The sequence below is a fragment of the Capra hircus genome, chromosome 17 (assembly GCF_001704415.2).
Source record: "Capra hircus breed San Clemente chromosome 17, ASM170441v1, whole genome shotgun sequence".
NCBI lineage: Eukaryota > Metazoa > Chordata > Mammalia > Artiodactyla > Bovidae > Capra > Capra hircus.
In genome coordinates, this window is record NC_030824.1 from 64,649,373 (window position 1) to 64,667,359 (window position 17,987).

At 42.5% G+C, this 17,987-nt stretch overlaps 1 protein-coding gene across 2 annotated transcripts in view; it reads left to right on the forward strand.

Moving 5' to 3' along the window:
• Positions 1-17,987, forward strand: part of FAM160A1 (family with sequence similarity 160 member A1) — a 305,023-nt gene that overhangs the window by 198,436 nt on the left and 88,600 nt on the right. The window contains exons 1-2 of one of the 2 annotated variants that reach the window (XM_018061599.1): positions 12,152-12,171; positions 13,131-13,757. In XM_018061599.1, coding sequence (XP_017917088.1) covers positions 13,236-13,757 — 522 coding nt within the window. In that variant the 5' untranslated portion in view covers positions 12,152-12,171; positions 13,131-13,235. Of the gene's footprint in view, positions 1-12,151; positions 12,172-13,130; positions 13,758-17,987 lie in introns of those variants that run through there. The other variant, XM_018061598.1, reaches the window with a different exon arrangement.

Below are 17,987 nucleotides of genomic sequence, written 5' to 3' on the forward strand. Positions count from 1 at the left end.
CAATGTGCCAAAGATATGTTAGGTCCATCTATCTTGATATGTCATTTTAGACTTGTGTTTCCTTATTAATTTTCTGTCCATTAGTGTAAGTGGGGTATTGAAATCCCCTACTATTGTTGTGTAAAATCCCCTACTATTTTTGATTTCCTCTTTTATGTCTGTTAGTGTTTGTCTTATGTATTGAGGTGCTTCTATGTTGGATGCATAAATATTTGCAGTTGTTATGTCTTCTTGGATTGATTCTTTGATCATTAGGTAGTGTCCTTTATTGCCTCTTGTAATATTCTTTATTTTAAAGTCTGTTTTGTCTGATATGAGCATTGATACTCTGGCGCTCTTTTGATTTCCAGTTGCTTAGAATATCCTTTTCCATCTCCTCACTCTTTGTGTGTATCTCTCCATCTGAAGTGGGTCTCTTGTAGAGAGCATATATATGTGTCTTGTTTTTGTATCCGTTCAACCATTCTGTGTCTTTTGGTTGGAGCATTTAATCTATTTAAATTTAAAGTAATTATTGATATATATGTTCCTGTTGACATTTTCTTAATGTTTGGGGTTTGTTTTTGGAAGTCTTCCTTCTCTTGTGTTTCCTGCCTAGTGAAGTCCCTTTAGCATTTGTTGTAAAGCTGGTTTAGTGGTGCTGAATTCTCTTAACTTAGCTTTTCTGTAAAGTGTTTGATTTCTTCATCAATTTTGAATGAGATCCTTGCGAGTAATCTTGGTTGAGTGTTTTCCCTTTCATTATTTCAGATATATCCTATCACTCTCTTCTGGCCTGCAGACTTTCTTCTGAAACATCAACTGTTAATTTTATGGTGTTTCCCTTGTATGTTACTTGTTGCTTTTCCCTGGCTGCTTTTAGTATTTTTTCTTTGTGTTTAGTTTTGTTAGTTTGATCTATATGTGTCTTAGCATGTTTCTCCTTGGGGCTATTCTGTAGGGGATTCTCTGTGCTTCTTGGGCTTGATTATTTCCTTTTCCACGATAGGAAGTTTTTGACTATAATTTCTTTGAAAATTTTCTCAGACCCTTTACTTTTCTCTTTTTCTTCTGGAACTCCTGTAATTCAGATGTTGCTGCAGTTAATATTACCCCAGAGGTCTCTGCAGTTATCCTCAAGTTTTTTTCATTCTTTCCTCTTTATTCTGCTCTTCAGCAGTTATTTCCACTATTCTCTCTTCCAGCTCACTTATCCATTCTTCAGCCTCAATTATTCTGCTATCGACTTATTCTAGAATGTTTGTAAATTCAGTAATTGTGTTGTTTGTCACTGTTTGTTTATTCTCTGTTTCTTTTAGGTCCTTTTTAAATGTATTATATGATTCTTACATTTTCTCCCTTGTAGTATTGAGATTTTGTATCTTTACTCTCATTGCTCTGAATTCTTTTTCAGGTAGTTTGCCTATTTTCTCTTTGTATATTTTATCTTGTGAGTTTTTGTTCTTCATCTGCATAGTATTTCTCTGTCTTTTCATTTTGTCTAACTGACTGTTTGGGGTTTCCTTTCCCCAGGCTATGGGGTCATAGTTCTTGCTTTTGGTCTCTTTCCCTGGTGGATGAGGTTGGTGCAGGGCCTTCATGTTGGAAGGGACTTGTCCTTGTGTTCTAGTGGGAGGGGGTGAGTTTTTCCCTCAGATGGACAGGGTTGTTTGAGGTGGTGTGTTTTGGGATGTCTGTGGGCAGCCCCTCTGCTTATGTTCTTGTCTTGCTTCTTATTTGGGTGAGGCGTCCAGGACTGGGTGCTGCAGGCAGTTCGGCAGTGCTGGGTCGTGGATTCAGCTGGAGGCCTTTTTGAGAGTGCTCACTGATTAATATTCCCTGGGGTCAAGAGTTCTCTGGTGGTCTAGTGTCCTGGACTCAGACATCCCCTCCAGAGACTCAGGCCCAACTTCTGGAACCGAGATCCCACAAACTGTTTTGGCAATAAAGGGTAGTAAAACAAACAAGCAAACAAACAAACAAAACCCTGAGAAGACCAAAAAAAAACCACCCCAAACCCCAAAAAGAACCCCCCCAAACCAACTAAACACCAAAAACCCTTCCCCAAGAAACAGAAAAATGAAGCTGAAACAAATGATAAAAGCAAATTCAGACAAATAGAAACAAAAACAAATGAACCTGCACAGACACACACACACACACACACGAAAGCACAACAGTCTACAGAAAACAAAGTCCAAGAGGGAGATCAGGTGAGTAAAGGAAACAAAAAACGATATCAACCAATTGAAAATAAAATGGAAACAACAAAACAAAACTAACGAAAACACAGAACAGAAAACGAGGCCAAAGCAGAGTGCCAGCTGAGGAACGGAGCAAAGCAAGCAGGCGAACAAGCATGGTGGGAAAGAAAAGAGAGGAAAAAAATAGGAAAGCAACGTTAAATAGAGATATGTAAAAGAAGGTCCACATATGTTAAAGAAAAACTACAGTCAGAAAGGGCTTCCCAGGTGGCTCAGTGGTAGAGAATCCATCTGCCAAGCAGGAGATGGAGGTTCAATCTCTGGATCAGAAAGATCCCCTGAAGAAGGAAATGGCAACCCACTCGAGTATTCTTGCCTGGGAAATCCCATAGACAGAGGAGCCTGGCTGGGCTACAGTCCATGGGGTCACAAAGAATTGGATACAACTTAGCAATTGAACAACAAGCAACAATAAGAAAAGAACCACCCCCCCCCCCCAAAAGAAAACCCCACACAAATCCATAGAAAGCCAAAGTAGAAATATACAAAAGAAATTTTAAAAAGTTTCCAACAGCCTAAATAGAGATAATAATAATAAAAAGAACAACTGCAGAGGAAAAAGAAAGTGAAGAACTTCTAGAGTCAACTGCGGAGTGAATCAAAAGAAGAGTCATGTTTTTCCCGGATCTCAGCAGCCAGTGTTCTTTCCTCTGCTGTGAGTCACAGTGCACCTCCGCCTCCCTAGGAAGCCTTCCGGTACCGGGGACGGCTAATCTCTGGACCTTCTGCGGGGTCAGCTCAGGCTCTAATCTGACCCTGCTCTGGCGCTGCTGCTGGATGTGCTTGCCTCCATTGTCCACAGCTGCCGGAGCTAGAGTCTTTTCTTTTGTGGGAACAGTCACTGTCCTTTTATATATTCCATCGACACAGAGTCTACCTAGTTGATCATGTGGATTTAATCTGTAACTTGTACAGCTAGTGGAAAGATTTTGATCCTCTTCCTTAGGCAGTCCACCCCTGGAGCTCAGTTGTGGTTTTATCCCTTCCTTACATGTGCGTCATCCACAGGAGTCTGCTCCTGAGGCTGCCCTTAGAGGACCTGGGTCTGCCCAGTGAGGACCAGGCATAGAGGTGGTGTGGCAGCTTGGATCGCGGGGACCCTGGCTGTGCCAGGCCCACAGGGAAGCCAGTGGCCCCAGATGCAGGAGATATGGTTCTATTAGGATTCTTTCTAGCTCCTGGCAGCTGCTGCTCAAAGGACCGCCCTGGCTGGTCCTTCTGTGTTGCTCAGCCCAGCAGGCACTCAAAGGGCAGCCTGGCTGGGGTCCTTCTCTGTCGCTGAGCCCAGCAGGCTCTCAAAGGACTGCCGTCTCTGGAGTCTTTCTCCATTGGTCAGCTGCGTGCTGACCACTGCCTGTCAGGCGTGTGTGGAGAGAGAGGCGTCCGTGATGGCTCCTCCCCCTGCGTGTGACTCAGCAGTAGCGCCTTATCTTCATGGCTGCCCGGCGTTCCTCCGAAGGCACTCCCCGCCGTGGATTTCTTTTCTCGCGTCCCTTCCGGCTGTCTCCCCGCAGTCAGCAGCAGCCCTCGCCCGCGGACTGCCCTCCAGCCCCCACTCTCCAGCTCCCACCCGCTGCGCCTTCTGGTGGATTCCCATCCCTGTCCGGGGTATGTAGGGCCGCCGCTCGGATGAGCTGCGTGGTTCTCACTCCACTGAGACTATCACAGATTGGCTGCCTTACTCTCTGATAGCTTCAGATGCTTCCCTTCTGTTCCAGCCGAAGGTCCTGGGTTCAGGGATCTCCCCCCTGCTTCAGCTCCCCCATCCCTGGCTGCAGATTGGTCCTGCTCTCTCTCATCCTCCTCCTTCCTTGGTCCTACCGAGTTTTCATGGATCGGTATATTACTTTAGGGTGGTCAGGGACTTCTGCTCGGTGAGAAATTCTGCATCTGAAGATGTATTCCCAATACATCCATGGGGAGAGATGTATTCTACCATCTTGTCGACCTACTCCCCCACTGTGTTGTCGACCACCAGCCTAGGCTTTTAAAGAACAGTTAAGCTAGTTTGGATGACAACATGAGATACGTTATTATAAAATGAATCATATTGATCATAGGAATTAAGGGAAGGGACTATTATGGATGGAAATGGCCTGTGGAATCCAGGAAGCAAGATTTTGTTAGCTTGACTGTGGGAAAAGGAGGTTTTGATGACAGAAAGGATAAGGATATATATTTTTTACCTTTCTGAAGGGAGGGGTATTAGGAGCAAATGATCAGCTTTGGCTTTTTTCAGTGGTTTAAAAAAGTGGTGAGGGAATGAGGGCAAGGCAGAGCTGTGGTGCTAAATTTGAGATAAGGAATGAGACCTTCAGTAGATAAAAATACATGCTGTCTATTTATTGTTGTTGGAGTTTCATGCTAACGCTTTGCTATGAGTTGTTCAGGCTGGAGACTAATTCAAATGAGCAGTTGCAGAGGACTGGGAGATGAGTTACTATCTGACATAAACTCCTGTGACTAGTGTGATGTAGCCCCCAGGTTCCCCTGAGGCAACCCAAGGAAACCTGTAAGGCTGGTAGGAAATGTGATATAGATAGAATGGTGTGACTACATTCTGTTTACTGGAGTGTTCCATTAGCCAGCAAGTACCATGCTTTTGCAGATGTTCGATTAGGGAAGATGGGGCAACAAAAGTCAGCGGTGTCCAAAGTTCTGTCCTAACAAAGTATCGTAACAAAGGATACTTGAGTACAAATTCAGCATAACTAACATATATTTGAGAGATTCTGTTCTCCTGTTTGCTAGGAGCTTCTGCTTCAGGGGTATCCACTTACCCACCAACACTTTACAGTCTGTCAGGGGCTGCTAGTTACACAACCACCTGTCATCCAAGGCTGTCCGTGACCACAGGGGTCACCAAAGGAGGGACCTTGAGTGCCACTGATGCACTTGAGTTTCCTAACTGGCTCCAGGGTCCAGTGACCTCAGGGCATCCTCAGGATAGTTCTGGAATGGACATCCCAGAGTAATGGACACTGGAGAATCCAGACTGTGGGAAGTAGCCTCTGGCCTGTACATCCTGTCATCTTCTGAGATATCGTTTTCGGCCATGGTAGCCAGGGCAACGAATCTAAGACCCAGGTCTGCCCAGGGCATCCCTGTAATTGGACGCTTCATTGGCTTCTGGCCACCTACATGCCGGGCTGGGAGATAGGGTTCTTTATGTCATGGCCTCTTTCTCGGCTCATCTCTCATTTAATCTCCAAAAATGCAAAATTACTTGGAGTTCCTAGCCATCCCTTCTCCTGGCATTACACCTTTCCATGCCTCTCTGCCCCAGGCACTTCCTCTTCTTTCTGCCTGGAATATACCTCCCTCTGGTTAGTGCCTTCCACAAGCCCCGTTTAGAACATCATTTCCTCCAGGAAACCTTCTCTGCCCTCTTTTGTGTTCCCACTCTGTGCTCCAACAGCATCTTGAGTGTTCTTTCACAGTTAAACCCACCACCGTTTATGAAAAGTATTTACATAATATCTTCTTCCCAGTCTCATTACAAGCTCCTCATGATCGGAAACCATTTATTTGTAGTTCACAAAATCTCCAGTGCCAAGAATATTGTGGGCATATGTAGATGTTTAATAAATTATTGAACTGAAAGACAGGAAATATGAAATATAGCTTTAGAAGAGTTAAGAGACTCGGAAAATGAGCACCAGTAAAACATCTGCTGTAATTTGCTACTGGTAAGATCTTTAGACTTGAGAGAGAAAGAGTCAGAATATGTTTAGGTTACAGTCATCTAGAAGAGCAGGTTATAGGCTAGCAGAGTATTGTTTTTATCTCTTGCCTTTGCTTCTTCTGAATGGAAGAGAGAGCAGGACATAAGAAGCATTGGTCCATCAGATAATGAACCATCCAACTGTATTGCCACATGAACTCACGCCCTCCCCTCTCAGTTATTCTTAAGGGCACATTTTTATTTGTAAAGCTTTATGGCCTTTGCTCTATTCTTTCTCTGTCCTTTCCTTTCACGTGTTGAATCATTATTAGTTATATACTAAATGATGTCTGCTCTTTAAAACCAAGAGACCAGAGGTTAAACAAACTCAATTAGAAATGAGAAATGCACATTTCTGTGTGCCTCTTAATAGTGCAGAGCTTCTCCTTACTACTCTCAGCCTCCAGAAGATAAGCTGTTATATAATTTTTTAAGCTAAGAGTGTATCAGAGCTCAGATCATGTAATGGTAATGATAAAGAAACACTAGTGGATAGTAGCCATTTTCTTCTTGGAGGGGATGGGGCTGAGAAGAAAACTGAATCTGGCTTGATTAAGTGAAGTGTCTTCCTATAATAATGAAGGATAGATAATATGTTCTAAATAGGGTGACCTGTGCAGAGCCCCAAGTGGCCTGACTCCATTGAAGAAGCACAGAGATCACAGTGAAGATGGCTTTGAGATCAGCATTCCCTGATTTCACAGTCGGAATTTCAGTCTGTTCCCTGTGAAATTCATTCTCTTGCTCTGTTCATCTTTACTCTTGTGGTCTGGGCCTCGTCACAGACTAAATAACAGAGGGAAATGACGTGAAGTCTTTAAGCGATGAAAGACTGGAAGATGTTAGAGAACTCTGTGATCAGTCTTCTCAATATCTTTCCTAGTAAAGTGATGTTTGTTAGTATTTAAAAATTATATGTCTCTCTCCACAGCTTTTGACAGTAGAAAGTAAAGCAGATCAAAAGCTGCGCTTCCGCAGAGGGCCAAGGCATTGAATTGAGCCTCTGTTAGACTCTAGTGTTGTTGGGCATGTTGAAATCTCAGAAGCTCGCCTACTGTATGCTTGGTGATAAGTCTGTTTTTGCTGTGCTTGGAATTACAGGGGTCTCTGGAGTATTATTACACAGATCATTACTCTTAAGTCTCTCCTCTAATAATGAAACTTTAGAAAAAAAGTTATGTATACCTAACTTAAGGGTTATTGGAGAAGGAAATGGCGAACCACTCCAGTGTTCTTGCCTGGAGAATCCCAGGGACGGGGGAGCCTGGTGGGCTGCCATCTATGGGGTCGCACAGAGTCGGAGACGACTGAAGCGACGTAGCAGCAGCAACTTAAGGGTTAGTTTACATATTATCTTATTGGCTGATGCTTCCACTGTGTTTCTGTGTTATAGTGATTACTACTCTGGTCCCAAGGAGGTATGGCATGTAGATATAGTTTCTGCTTTATCCTGTTTAATTCTAGATTTAGACACATCTCTATAGTTCGGAATTGAAGCCGACGTTAACCAAGTTCTGCAAGTACACATATATTATTAGGCTGTTCCCTTAATATAAGAAGAAATGATTGTGTAAAGGTCTCCCATGGGAATAGGTGTGTACAAAATACCCTAAATTACAGGACACAGCTGCTAAGTAATAAGCAAGGACTGAATGGAAATTTGCTTTTGTTGTAGTTGATTTGGTACATTAAATGGAATTTGGCGTTAAGATCTCTAAATCCTGTCCTCCTTCTCTGTGATGGAAAATGTTGCTTAGTAACTTGTTTTTTTTCCACAATGCCACTTTAAATTAGCATTCCAAAGGGTTTGGAAATAAGGATTGTATTCATATGACTTTCTTGAAATAACTAGGCTCTAACCAAAGTAGCATAAATAGTCATCTGTTGTTACCTGAGTGTATATAAGACATAGAATGATAGTAAGGTGGAGTCAAAGCTAATCTTCTGTCAGGGAAACGTTCATTTTTATCATGAAGAATTTGTTGTCATGTGGTGAGATTATGTGATTTATGTATATCTTTCATTCTGAAAGCATTTGAGCTTCCTGTTTAGAATTTGTGCATGTTTGAAATTCAGACCCATTTTCGCTGAGTCGTAGGAGCCATCATTAAAGCTAAGGATAGGAGTAGCTGATATCCCTTAATGGAAGAAATATGCTATTTGTTTATCTTATTGAGCTCTAATGATCCTCATAGTTACAGGTCAGATAACTTTGAAGTTAGGTTAAAAATTTAGCTGTGTTGGTCAGATGATAATTTGTATACCATTGCTCACACTGTTGATTTTTTGTGTATTTGTTTCTTTTTAGAATCATGATACATGATTTGGGCTTTTGATCCTTTTGTATTTATATCCTTATGTATATAAATTTACACATTTTTATTATATTTACATTAGACATAATGTAATATATATAACATATATATAATTTTATATGTGTAAATTTATAGATACGTAAATTTAATATATGTGAATTTGCACATAAATGTAAAATTTATGCAAATATATAAATGACTCCATATCTGTATGTATGCATGTGTATATATGTAGTGTATATACAAAAGCTTGTATATGTTACAGTTGGTAGATCAACAAATGCCTGGCTGTAATTGGAAAACCATTTACAGTCCCGTATTTGATCTTAAGAAAAGAAAGAAAGTGAAGTCGCTCAGTCGTGTCTGACTTTTTGCAACCCCATAGACTGTGGCCTACCAGGCTCCTCCGTCCGTGGGATTTTCCAGGCAAGAGAACTGGAGTGGGTTGCCATTTCCTTCTCCAGAGGATCTTCCTGACCCAGGGATCGAACCAGGGTCTCCTGCATTGTAGGCAGATGCTTTACTGTCTGAGCCACCAGGGAAGCCTTTGATCTTAGCTGGCTTATATAGTGAGCATGGGCTTTATCAGGGGTTGATTCGGTTTGTTCAGTGGTATTTGGCCTAACAAAAGTGAAAGTGAAGTGAAAGTTGCTCAGTCGTGTCTAAGTCTTTGCAACCCCATGGACTATACAGTCCATGGAATTCTCCAGGCCAGAATACTGGAGTGGGTAGCCATTCCCTTCTCCAGGGGATGTTCCCAACCCAGAGATCGAACCTAGGTCTCCCACATTGCAGGCAGATTCTTTACCAGCTGAGTCTCCAAGGGAAGCTGCCTAACAAAGTGAACTTGTTTAGTAAAGGAAGTATTTGTAAAGTATATTTTCCTGCTTGGAGCTCTCCGCCCCCATAATTGTGTTTTCCTCCCGTAAACTGAATCCTTGAGACGAAGCACATATGGCTGAGGAAGAGCCAGGGCTGGGGAGTTGGAGGCAAGGCTGAGAGTGTAAGAGGGTAAGCAGGGGAGTGGGTCAGGCCACTGTGAGCAGCAGGGATCCGCAGCAGGTGAGTGAAACTGGGCAGCAAGCAGAAACGGGGGCCCGGGAATGTTGGAGTTTGGTGGGAGTGATGTGAGAAGAGGGCACATAAGGGAAAGATTGAAAAATCAAGGTCACATCAGGAATCAGCCGACAGAACCTGAAAGGGCTCAGAGCCCACCTGGACGGCTGACGTGGGACATCGGAACAGAGGCTCCTGGCTGTTTCCGTGCCAGTTGTACTCTGGCCGGGAAGCTTCCTGGGCATTCCCTGTCAGGGTGGGAACCAGGCGCAGGGCGTGGCCCGCAGAGCCCACTTGTAAAAGCAGGTCAAGCGTGTGTCTGCCTGAAAGGGAAAGGGAGGTGGCCAGGGAGCGTCCTGACACCTCGAAGAGGGAGGCTAAGGACGAGCGGCAGCACAGGCAGAATCAGCACTTTGCGGAGCTTGTGACTCACGGCCCTGGCTGTGACACACCAGTCTTTCGGGCAGTGAAGCCTCCAGGCCAGACTGGGGAATGAGGAGAGGGCCCTGTTCCAGACGACCAGCAAACCTTTTCTTTCTTTGTGGGGCTATCACAGCTCTGTTCTCATGTTCCTCTGCCCATGAACCCAGAAGGTGGTGTAGAAGAGCTTCTGTAAAGGGGATACAGAGAGAGCTTTCCATGTAGAAGCTGCTGTGTGGTTTACATTCTGTATAAAAATCTCAGTTCTCTTTTGTGGGTTTTTCGTGGCCCCCTCCCCACCAAAAGTAGGTCTGTTTGCAGAGGAGTGTCTTGAAATAAGTAATATAAATGAAGATTAACCCATGAGAAAAGTGTGGCTTGTGATCGTGTAAATAGTTTTGCCTTATATTTACATATATACATTTAGATACTTTATAAATATTTAAAGGCATGCATATAGAATAAACACATATGCATATATGAAAATTTATACTGGTTAGGAGTTTCTGTTCATTACTGTTTTAACTCAGCGTTTGGTCCTTCTTTTAGACATAAGAACAAAATTACTTTGTTTTTATTTTTACTTATATTATGAAATTAGATCAATTTATAGAAAAGAACTAATTAACCTTACAATCTCATTATATCTTCAAACTCATTTCTAACTATGGGTCTATTTGTCAATATATTTAGTTTTTAACAAGTTATTTTTCCTTATATATTGGATATAATGATATTCACTTCGTATTTATTTTTAATAGCATTAGTATATGGTGATGTAACATTGTGATTATAACTCTCTTATTCTTGACCATTTGGGTCAATAATGTTTTTAGTTTTCATTATTGAAAATACAGCTTGGGTAAACATTTTAAAACAAATTATCTTTGTGTTGTTTCCTTGAGGCATTTTCCCCAAAGTGAGATTAACAAGTGAAAGGGCAGGAACAACGTTATGGCTTCTGTTACATGTTGCCAGATTGTTTTCTAGAAAGACGGCACTCATTTGCAGCGCCACTGTCAATGTATAATGCACAGAGCCAGTTTAAGATAGTTTAGACGGTCTAAGCACACATGAGAAGTATAATTACATTTCTACCCCGAGGCCTTGCTGTATAGATAGCTCTCATAAGTAAACTCAATATGTGAACTTTGAAATTATCGAATTAATTTAAGTATGGAGCTAATTTGCTCTTTAGAATGTGGAGCGTTGAAGGGGGCTTTGGGGCTGGAGAGCATCCTGTATCGAGGTGGTGCCCCCTTTTGGACAAGTGTGGTACTGCGATCCCACACTGTGAGACTGTCGAGGCCAGAACCAAAGGGGGACCACAGACCCGGGTGTTTCTCGCAGTGAGGTCCTCAGGCTTGTGAGGAGTCCTGGAGGGCTTCGTGGAGGCTGGGGGAGAGGGGCACTCTGCAGTCCAGGCAGCCAAGAAGAGGGGATGGCCACTGGGAAGGCCTAGGCCGCAAGTCCCTGAGCTGTGCATGTCCCAGGTAACTGCTAACCACAGCCTTCCTCATTGAAACTGTCAATTCAAGGGTGTCGGGGGCGATGTTTTCGGCATCACCCTGGCAGTATTTTTAATTTTATAATGGAAGCCGATGGAGATTACAGATTCTGTAGAAATTTATTCGTCCACAAGGATAACTAGCCTAGTCTATGAATGTTCTTTTACTCTGCTTCAGAAAGGGGAAAATCTTAGACTTTTCCCTGAGAAATAAATTTCCCTCATTGCTCACGCCTGCTGACATAGCCTTGTGCTTCTGCCAGTTTCCGCAGTGACTTGCAGAAATTCTATAACCTAAATACCAGAACACGTAACGGCATGTCCTAGAACTGGGCCGGGAGGGTGAGACTGAAGTGAAACATATTCCACAGAGCGTGTGGTTCAGAAAGGCAAAAAGGAACAACTTAAAGTCATTGATAAAATGCTTGAGAATTAACGTGTATACATTTTAAAGGGAGTGAATTGAATGGATATTTATCTTAGAAATTCCAAGTTATAACGTTTAATGGAAGCTGAGATATAAAATTGTTTTAATTTTCAGGTACCAAAATAGAAGTTAAGTATTGATGGGTGGAGAGAGGTGGTAAGCGTTAAAAGGCCATATACCTAGACTGTCACGTGAGATGGTTTATTTTTTAATTTTCAATAATTTTTTTCAGTACATGTAAATATATAAAACAAACTCTGCCATCTTTATCTTTTTTAGTCGGTAGCATTAACTACATTCACAATGTTGTGCACCCATTTCAAACCTTTTTCACTATCCCAAACAGAAGCCCTGTGCTTTAGGGATTTATTTTGTAATTGATTATCTCAAAATTTTTTTTCTGGCTTAAAAAAAGACACAATTCAAACTCTTCATGCTTAAAATTTCAACATATGCCATATGTTAGGGGATTCTTCTAGGTACGTGTCTCAGGGTCATCAGTTTCCTCTCCTTCTTCCTGCTGACCCCTGCTTTGCTGAAGATGGTGCCAGTCAAAGAGGGCAGGGAGGGCTGCTGTTCTGTCGGGGACATGTAAGGAGCTGCATTCTGCTGCTGAAAGCTTCAAATCAATGCTATTTGTAGGAGCGCAATGGTAGTCCTGCTTATTTAATGTATTTTAAAATTTAAAGGCCCTATTATGTTCTTGACAGCTTAAAAAAAATCAGAACTTGTCATTACTTTGAACACAACAGCTATTACTATTTTTATGTATTATTTTTAGTCTTTTTTAACTTTCATGTTTTTGACGTAGTTGATCATGATGAGTCTAATTGTATACAATTAACTTATTTTTTCATTTAGCATATCACTTAACAGTTTTTTTTAAAATGTTGCTCAGTAGTCTTCATAGTAATAGGCCTAGGAATGTATGTAGCTTAATTTACACAACCATATCACTTTCTTTGACATTTCGGTGGCCAACATGTGTAACTGCGATAAACAAACAACTTCAAACATCTTCCTTCTGTAGTTTTTAACCCCTTCATTTTATTCTCATGAGAGGGAGATGTGGAAGGCTCACATATCTTTTCTCCCCAAACTTTAAACTTTTTATTTTGTATTGGGATGCAGCCGATTAACAATGTTGTTGTAGTTTCAGGTGAACAGTGAAGGGACTCAGTGGTACGTATCCATGTATCCATTCTCCCCTAAACCCCCCTCCCCTCCAGGCTGCCGCATGACACTGAGCAGAGTTCCACGTGCTATGCAGTAGGTCCTTGTTGGTTATCCCTTTGGAATATAGCAGTTGCTCACATATATCTTGTTGGGGGTCATGGCTCTTGCATTTTCCGTGAAGATTTGGTACAGTCAGCAGTGGTATGTTTTTGTAAGCTATGATAAACAGCAGACGGATGACACATACTTGATTTGGTTACAGGTTGTGAAAATCTTAGAGAAGCATGACCCCTTGAAGAACACCCAGGCAAAGTACGGGTCCATCCCTCCAGATGAGGCCAGCGCTGTCCAGAACTATGTAGAGCACATGCTCTTTTTGCTGATTGAGGAGCAAGCCAGGGATGCTGCCATGGGGCCAATCCTGGAATTTGTGGTCTCTGAGAACATCATGGAGAAACTCTTCCTTTGGAGCTTGAGGCGGGAGTTCACCGATGAGACGAAAATGGAGCAGCTCAAGATGTATGAGATGCTGATCACCCAGTCCCACCAGCCTCTGCTGCACCACAAGCCCATTCTGAAGCCCCTGATGATGTTGCTGAGCTCTTGTTCGGGAACAACCACCCCCACCGTGGAGGGGAAGCTGGTGGTCCTGCTCAATCAGCTCTGTTCCATTCTTGCCAAAGATCCATCCATCCTGGAACTCTTCTTCCACACTAGTGAGGACCAAGGGGCCGCGAACTTCCTCATCTTCTCCCTTCTGATCCCCTTCATTCACCGGGAGGGGACCGTGGGCCAGCAGGCCCGGGACGCCTTGCTCTTCATCATGTCTCTGTCTGCTGAGAACACCGTGGTGGCTCATCACATCGTGGAGAACACCTACTTTTGTCCTGTAAGTCCTTACTGTTGGCCCACCTTCCTCCTGCTCTTCTCCTCTCTTGGGCTGATGATGAATACTTCTTTTTTAAGCTTCTTTAGATTGTTATTTGCGTCTCTTTTGTGCTGAAAATCTTGTTTCTTTTTGTTGTTGTTGTTGTTATTGTCATTTGTTCGTTTTTGGCTGTGCTGTGTGGCGTGTGGGATCACAGTACTCCAACCAGGGATCAAACCCTTGCATTGGAAGTGCAGAGGCTTAGTGGATATTTTCCCTTTTTTTTTTTCAGCAAACTGTTCTTGGGACCTTCTATGGAAGGATGTTTAGAGGAAATATTTTGGAGGGAGGAGAGGAATTTAAGTTGAGATGCTCTATGGCTGAGCAATGTCAGCTTGAAATAAGCCGATAGAGGAAATTATACGTGTTACTGTTTCTTGGTTCATTTCCATTGGGTTAGGAGCTGTTTTGTTTTTTCTAAGAGCATCTCCTGAGCAGTTGGTAAAACCTGCTCATCTTGTATTCTTAGCTTTTCAGGTTGGTTTTGAGCCAGTGAGTCATGGCATATGGTCAGACCCCTCACAGCGGGCTTCACAAATTAATTTGTTTCCCAGCAAGATAATGACCAAAATTATAAATCCAAAGCACTGATTCTCTTTTAAAAGGAGAAATACATAGTTACAGTTTGAAGTAGCAAGAAATCCTCTACTGTGTATTGTTTCTTAAGCGTAGGTTGCTGAGCAATAGAGAGTAAGGCCTCATGTAGATGCCTGAGGAGTCAGGCCCAGTCATAGGCTGGAAAATAATAGGGACTGTCTCAGGCTCTCACAAAGCTGTACGCCTCTGATTGCTTTCTGCTGTTAGGGACACCTTGGGAGGGGGTATTTAAACAGATTTATAGGTTTGCAGAGTTCCATAGACTAGCAAGGAGAAATACAAAAGCCTTCTTAAGTAAACAATGCAAAGAAATAGAGGAAAACAATAGAATGGGAAAGACTAGAGACCTCTTCAAGAAAATTAGAGGTATCAAGGGAACATTTCTTGCAAAGATGGGCTCAATAAAGGACAGAAATTGTAGGGACCTAACAGAAGCAGAAGATATTAAGAAGAGGTGGCAAGAATACACAGAAGAACTGTACAAAAAAGATCTTAATGACCCGGATAACCACGATGATGTGGTCACTTACCTAGAGCTGGACATCCTGGAATGTGAAGTCAAGTGGGCCTTCAGAAGCATCACTATGAACAAAGCTAGTGGAGGTGGTGAAATTCCAGCTGAGCTATTTCACATCCTACAAGATGATGCTGTGAAAGTGCTGCACTCAGTATGCCAGCAAATTTGGAAAACTCGACAATGGTCACAGGCCTGGAAAAGCTCAGTTTTCATTCCAGTTCCAAAGAAGGGCAATTCCAAAGAATGTTCAAACTACCATACAGTTGCACTTATTTCACATGTTAGTAAGGTTACGATCAAAATCCTTTAAGCTAGGCTTCAGCAGAATGCAAACTGAGAACCTCCAGATGTACAAGCTGGATTTAGAAAAGGCAGTGGAACCAGAGATTAAGTGGCCAAAATCCACTGGAATATTGAAAAAGCAAAGAAATTCCAGAAAAACATCTACTTCTGCTTCATTGACTGTGCTAAAGCCTTTGACCTTGTGGATCACAACAAACTATGGAAAATTCTTAGAGAGATGGAAATAGCAGACCACCTTACTCGCCTCCTACAGAAGCTGTGTGCAGGTCAAGAAGCAACAGTTAGAAACAGACATGGAACAATGGACTGGTTCAAATTTGAGAAAGGAGTACGTCAAGGCTGTATATTGTCACACTGCTTATTTAACTTATATGCAGGGTATATTATGTGAAATACCAGGCTGGATGAATCGCAGGCTGGAATCAAGATTTCCAAGAGATATATCAACAGCCTCAGGTATACAGATGACACCACCCTTATGGCAGAAAGAGAAAACGAACTAAAGAGCCTCTTGATGAAGGTGAAAGAGGAGAGTGAAAAAGCTGGCTTAAAACTCAACATTCAAAAAAAACTAAGATCACGGCATCTGGTTCCATTATTTCCTGGCAAATAGATGGGGAAACAATGGAAACAGTGGCAGATTTTCTCTTCTTGGGCTCCAAAATCCCTGCAGATGATGACCACAGCCATGAAATTAAAAGACACTTGTTCCTCGGAAGAAAAGCTATGATCAACCTAGACAGCATATTAAAAAGCAGAAACGTCACTTTGTAGACAAAGGTCCATATTGTCAAAGCTATGGTTTTTCCAGTAGTCACGTACAGATGTGAGAGTTGGACCATAAAGAAGGCTGAGTGCCAAAGAATTGATGCTTTTGAACTGTGGTGTTGGAGAAGACTCTTGAGAGTCCCTAGGATAGCAAGGAGATCCAACCAGTTAACCCTAAAGGAAATCAGTCCTGAATATTCATTGGAAGGACTGATGCTGAAGCTGAAGCTCCAATACTTTGGCCACCTGATGTGAAGAGCCGACTCATTGGAAAAGACCCTGATGTTGGGAAAGATTGAGGACAAGAGGAGAAGGGGGCTACTGAGGATGAGATGGTTGGATGGCATCACCAATTCAACGGACATTGAGTTTGGGTAAACTCTGGGAGATAGTGAAGGATAGGTAAGCCTGGTATGCTGCAGTCCATGGGGGTCACAAAGAGTAGAACATGACTTAGAGACTGAACAGCAGATCTCCTGTTTTGAAAAATGTTGAGCAATGGCTGTTTTTATTTTCCTAACCCAGTGAACATCTCCAGTTTATTTCCATTATGTGTTCTTTTTACTGATCATCTCATTGTGCTTCTTTATAAACTGTATTGCCTTGAACATGCCTGATTTTGCCAGAATAGTGTGTAAGACCATTAGTGAGTTTTATAGGAACAGGCCAGGCAAATTGCCTTAAGTAGATCAGATTCATTGTTAATGAACACGATGTGGGTGGTTGACCCAAAGCGAGGGTATTTAGAAATGTATGTGGGGCGTGTTTGGTTGTCGGGCAACATGTGGGGCCTGGAAGGGAGGTCATCTGGCATTTAGTGTGCAGGGGCCAGGGATGCTTAATGTCCAGTAGTTTGTGGAATGGTCACATACAGGAAAGAATTGCCTTGCCCCAGGTGCTAATAGCCATGCTAGTGATTGACATGCTGTATTTGGCTTTGAGGTTCAAGAGTAGTAATCTTCTTTATAATACTAAATTCCTGTCTTTATTAATAAACCAAACAAACTGAGGTCACCGAAGTGTCTGGTGAATATTTATTTTAGGAGGATCAAATGAGTAAAAATTTTGAGAAACAGAGTTAAGTTCAGACACCATATGTCTCTTCTCTTCTGGCTTCTGACCAACAGAATCAGAAATTGCAGAAAGCGTGTGTGTGTGCTCAGTCACTCAGTCATATCCAACTCTTTGTGGCCCCGCGGACTGTAGCCCGCCAGGCTCCTCTGTCCATGAGATTTTCTAGGCAAGAATAGTGGAGTGGGTTGCCATTTCTCCCAAAGATTGAGAGTCAGATGGGAAATAAAGAACTGATTCCATTCATCTGTGCCAGCATATTAAACCTCCTTTCCTTATTTTCTTCAACAGAATTATAAGCTAGATTATAAATTCTTTTAAAAGAACATATTTTTAGGCAAAAGTGTAACTTCTCACCCTGAATCTGAGTGTCTGTATTAGTTTTCTTTAAAAAACAACAACAACAAAAAGCTAACTGATTAGAGTATAATTGCTTCACAACATTGTGTTAGTTTCTGCTGTTCAAGGAAGTGAGTCAGTGATATGTGTACACACATCCCCTCCCTCTTGAGCCTGCCTTGCACCTCCACCCTCATCCCACCCCTCTAGTCATCACAGAGCACTGAGCTGAGCTTCTTGTGCTATGTACAGCAGCTTCCTAGTAGCTGTATTAGCTTTCTATCGCTGCTGTAACAAACTACCAAAACTATGGCTTTAAATAACACTGATGATTATCTTACGGTAGTATTGTCTTACTGTAGGTTAGAAGTCCAACAGGTCTTACTGGGCTAAACTTAGGATGTTGACAGGGCTTGCTCCTTTAGGAGACTCTCACGGTGAGTCCTTTTCCTCGCCTTCTCCAGCTTCCAGAGGCCCCCCACACCCCTCACCCCATGGCTCGCTCCTTCCTTTCCACAGTCAGCAGTATTACATCTCTCTCCATCCTTTTGAAGTCGTGGCTCCCTCTGACTCTGCTCCTCTGCCTCCCTCTTCCA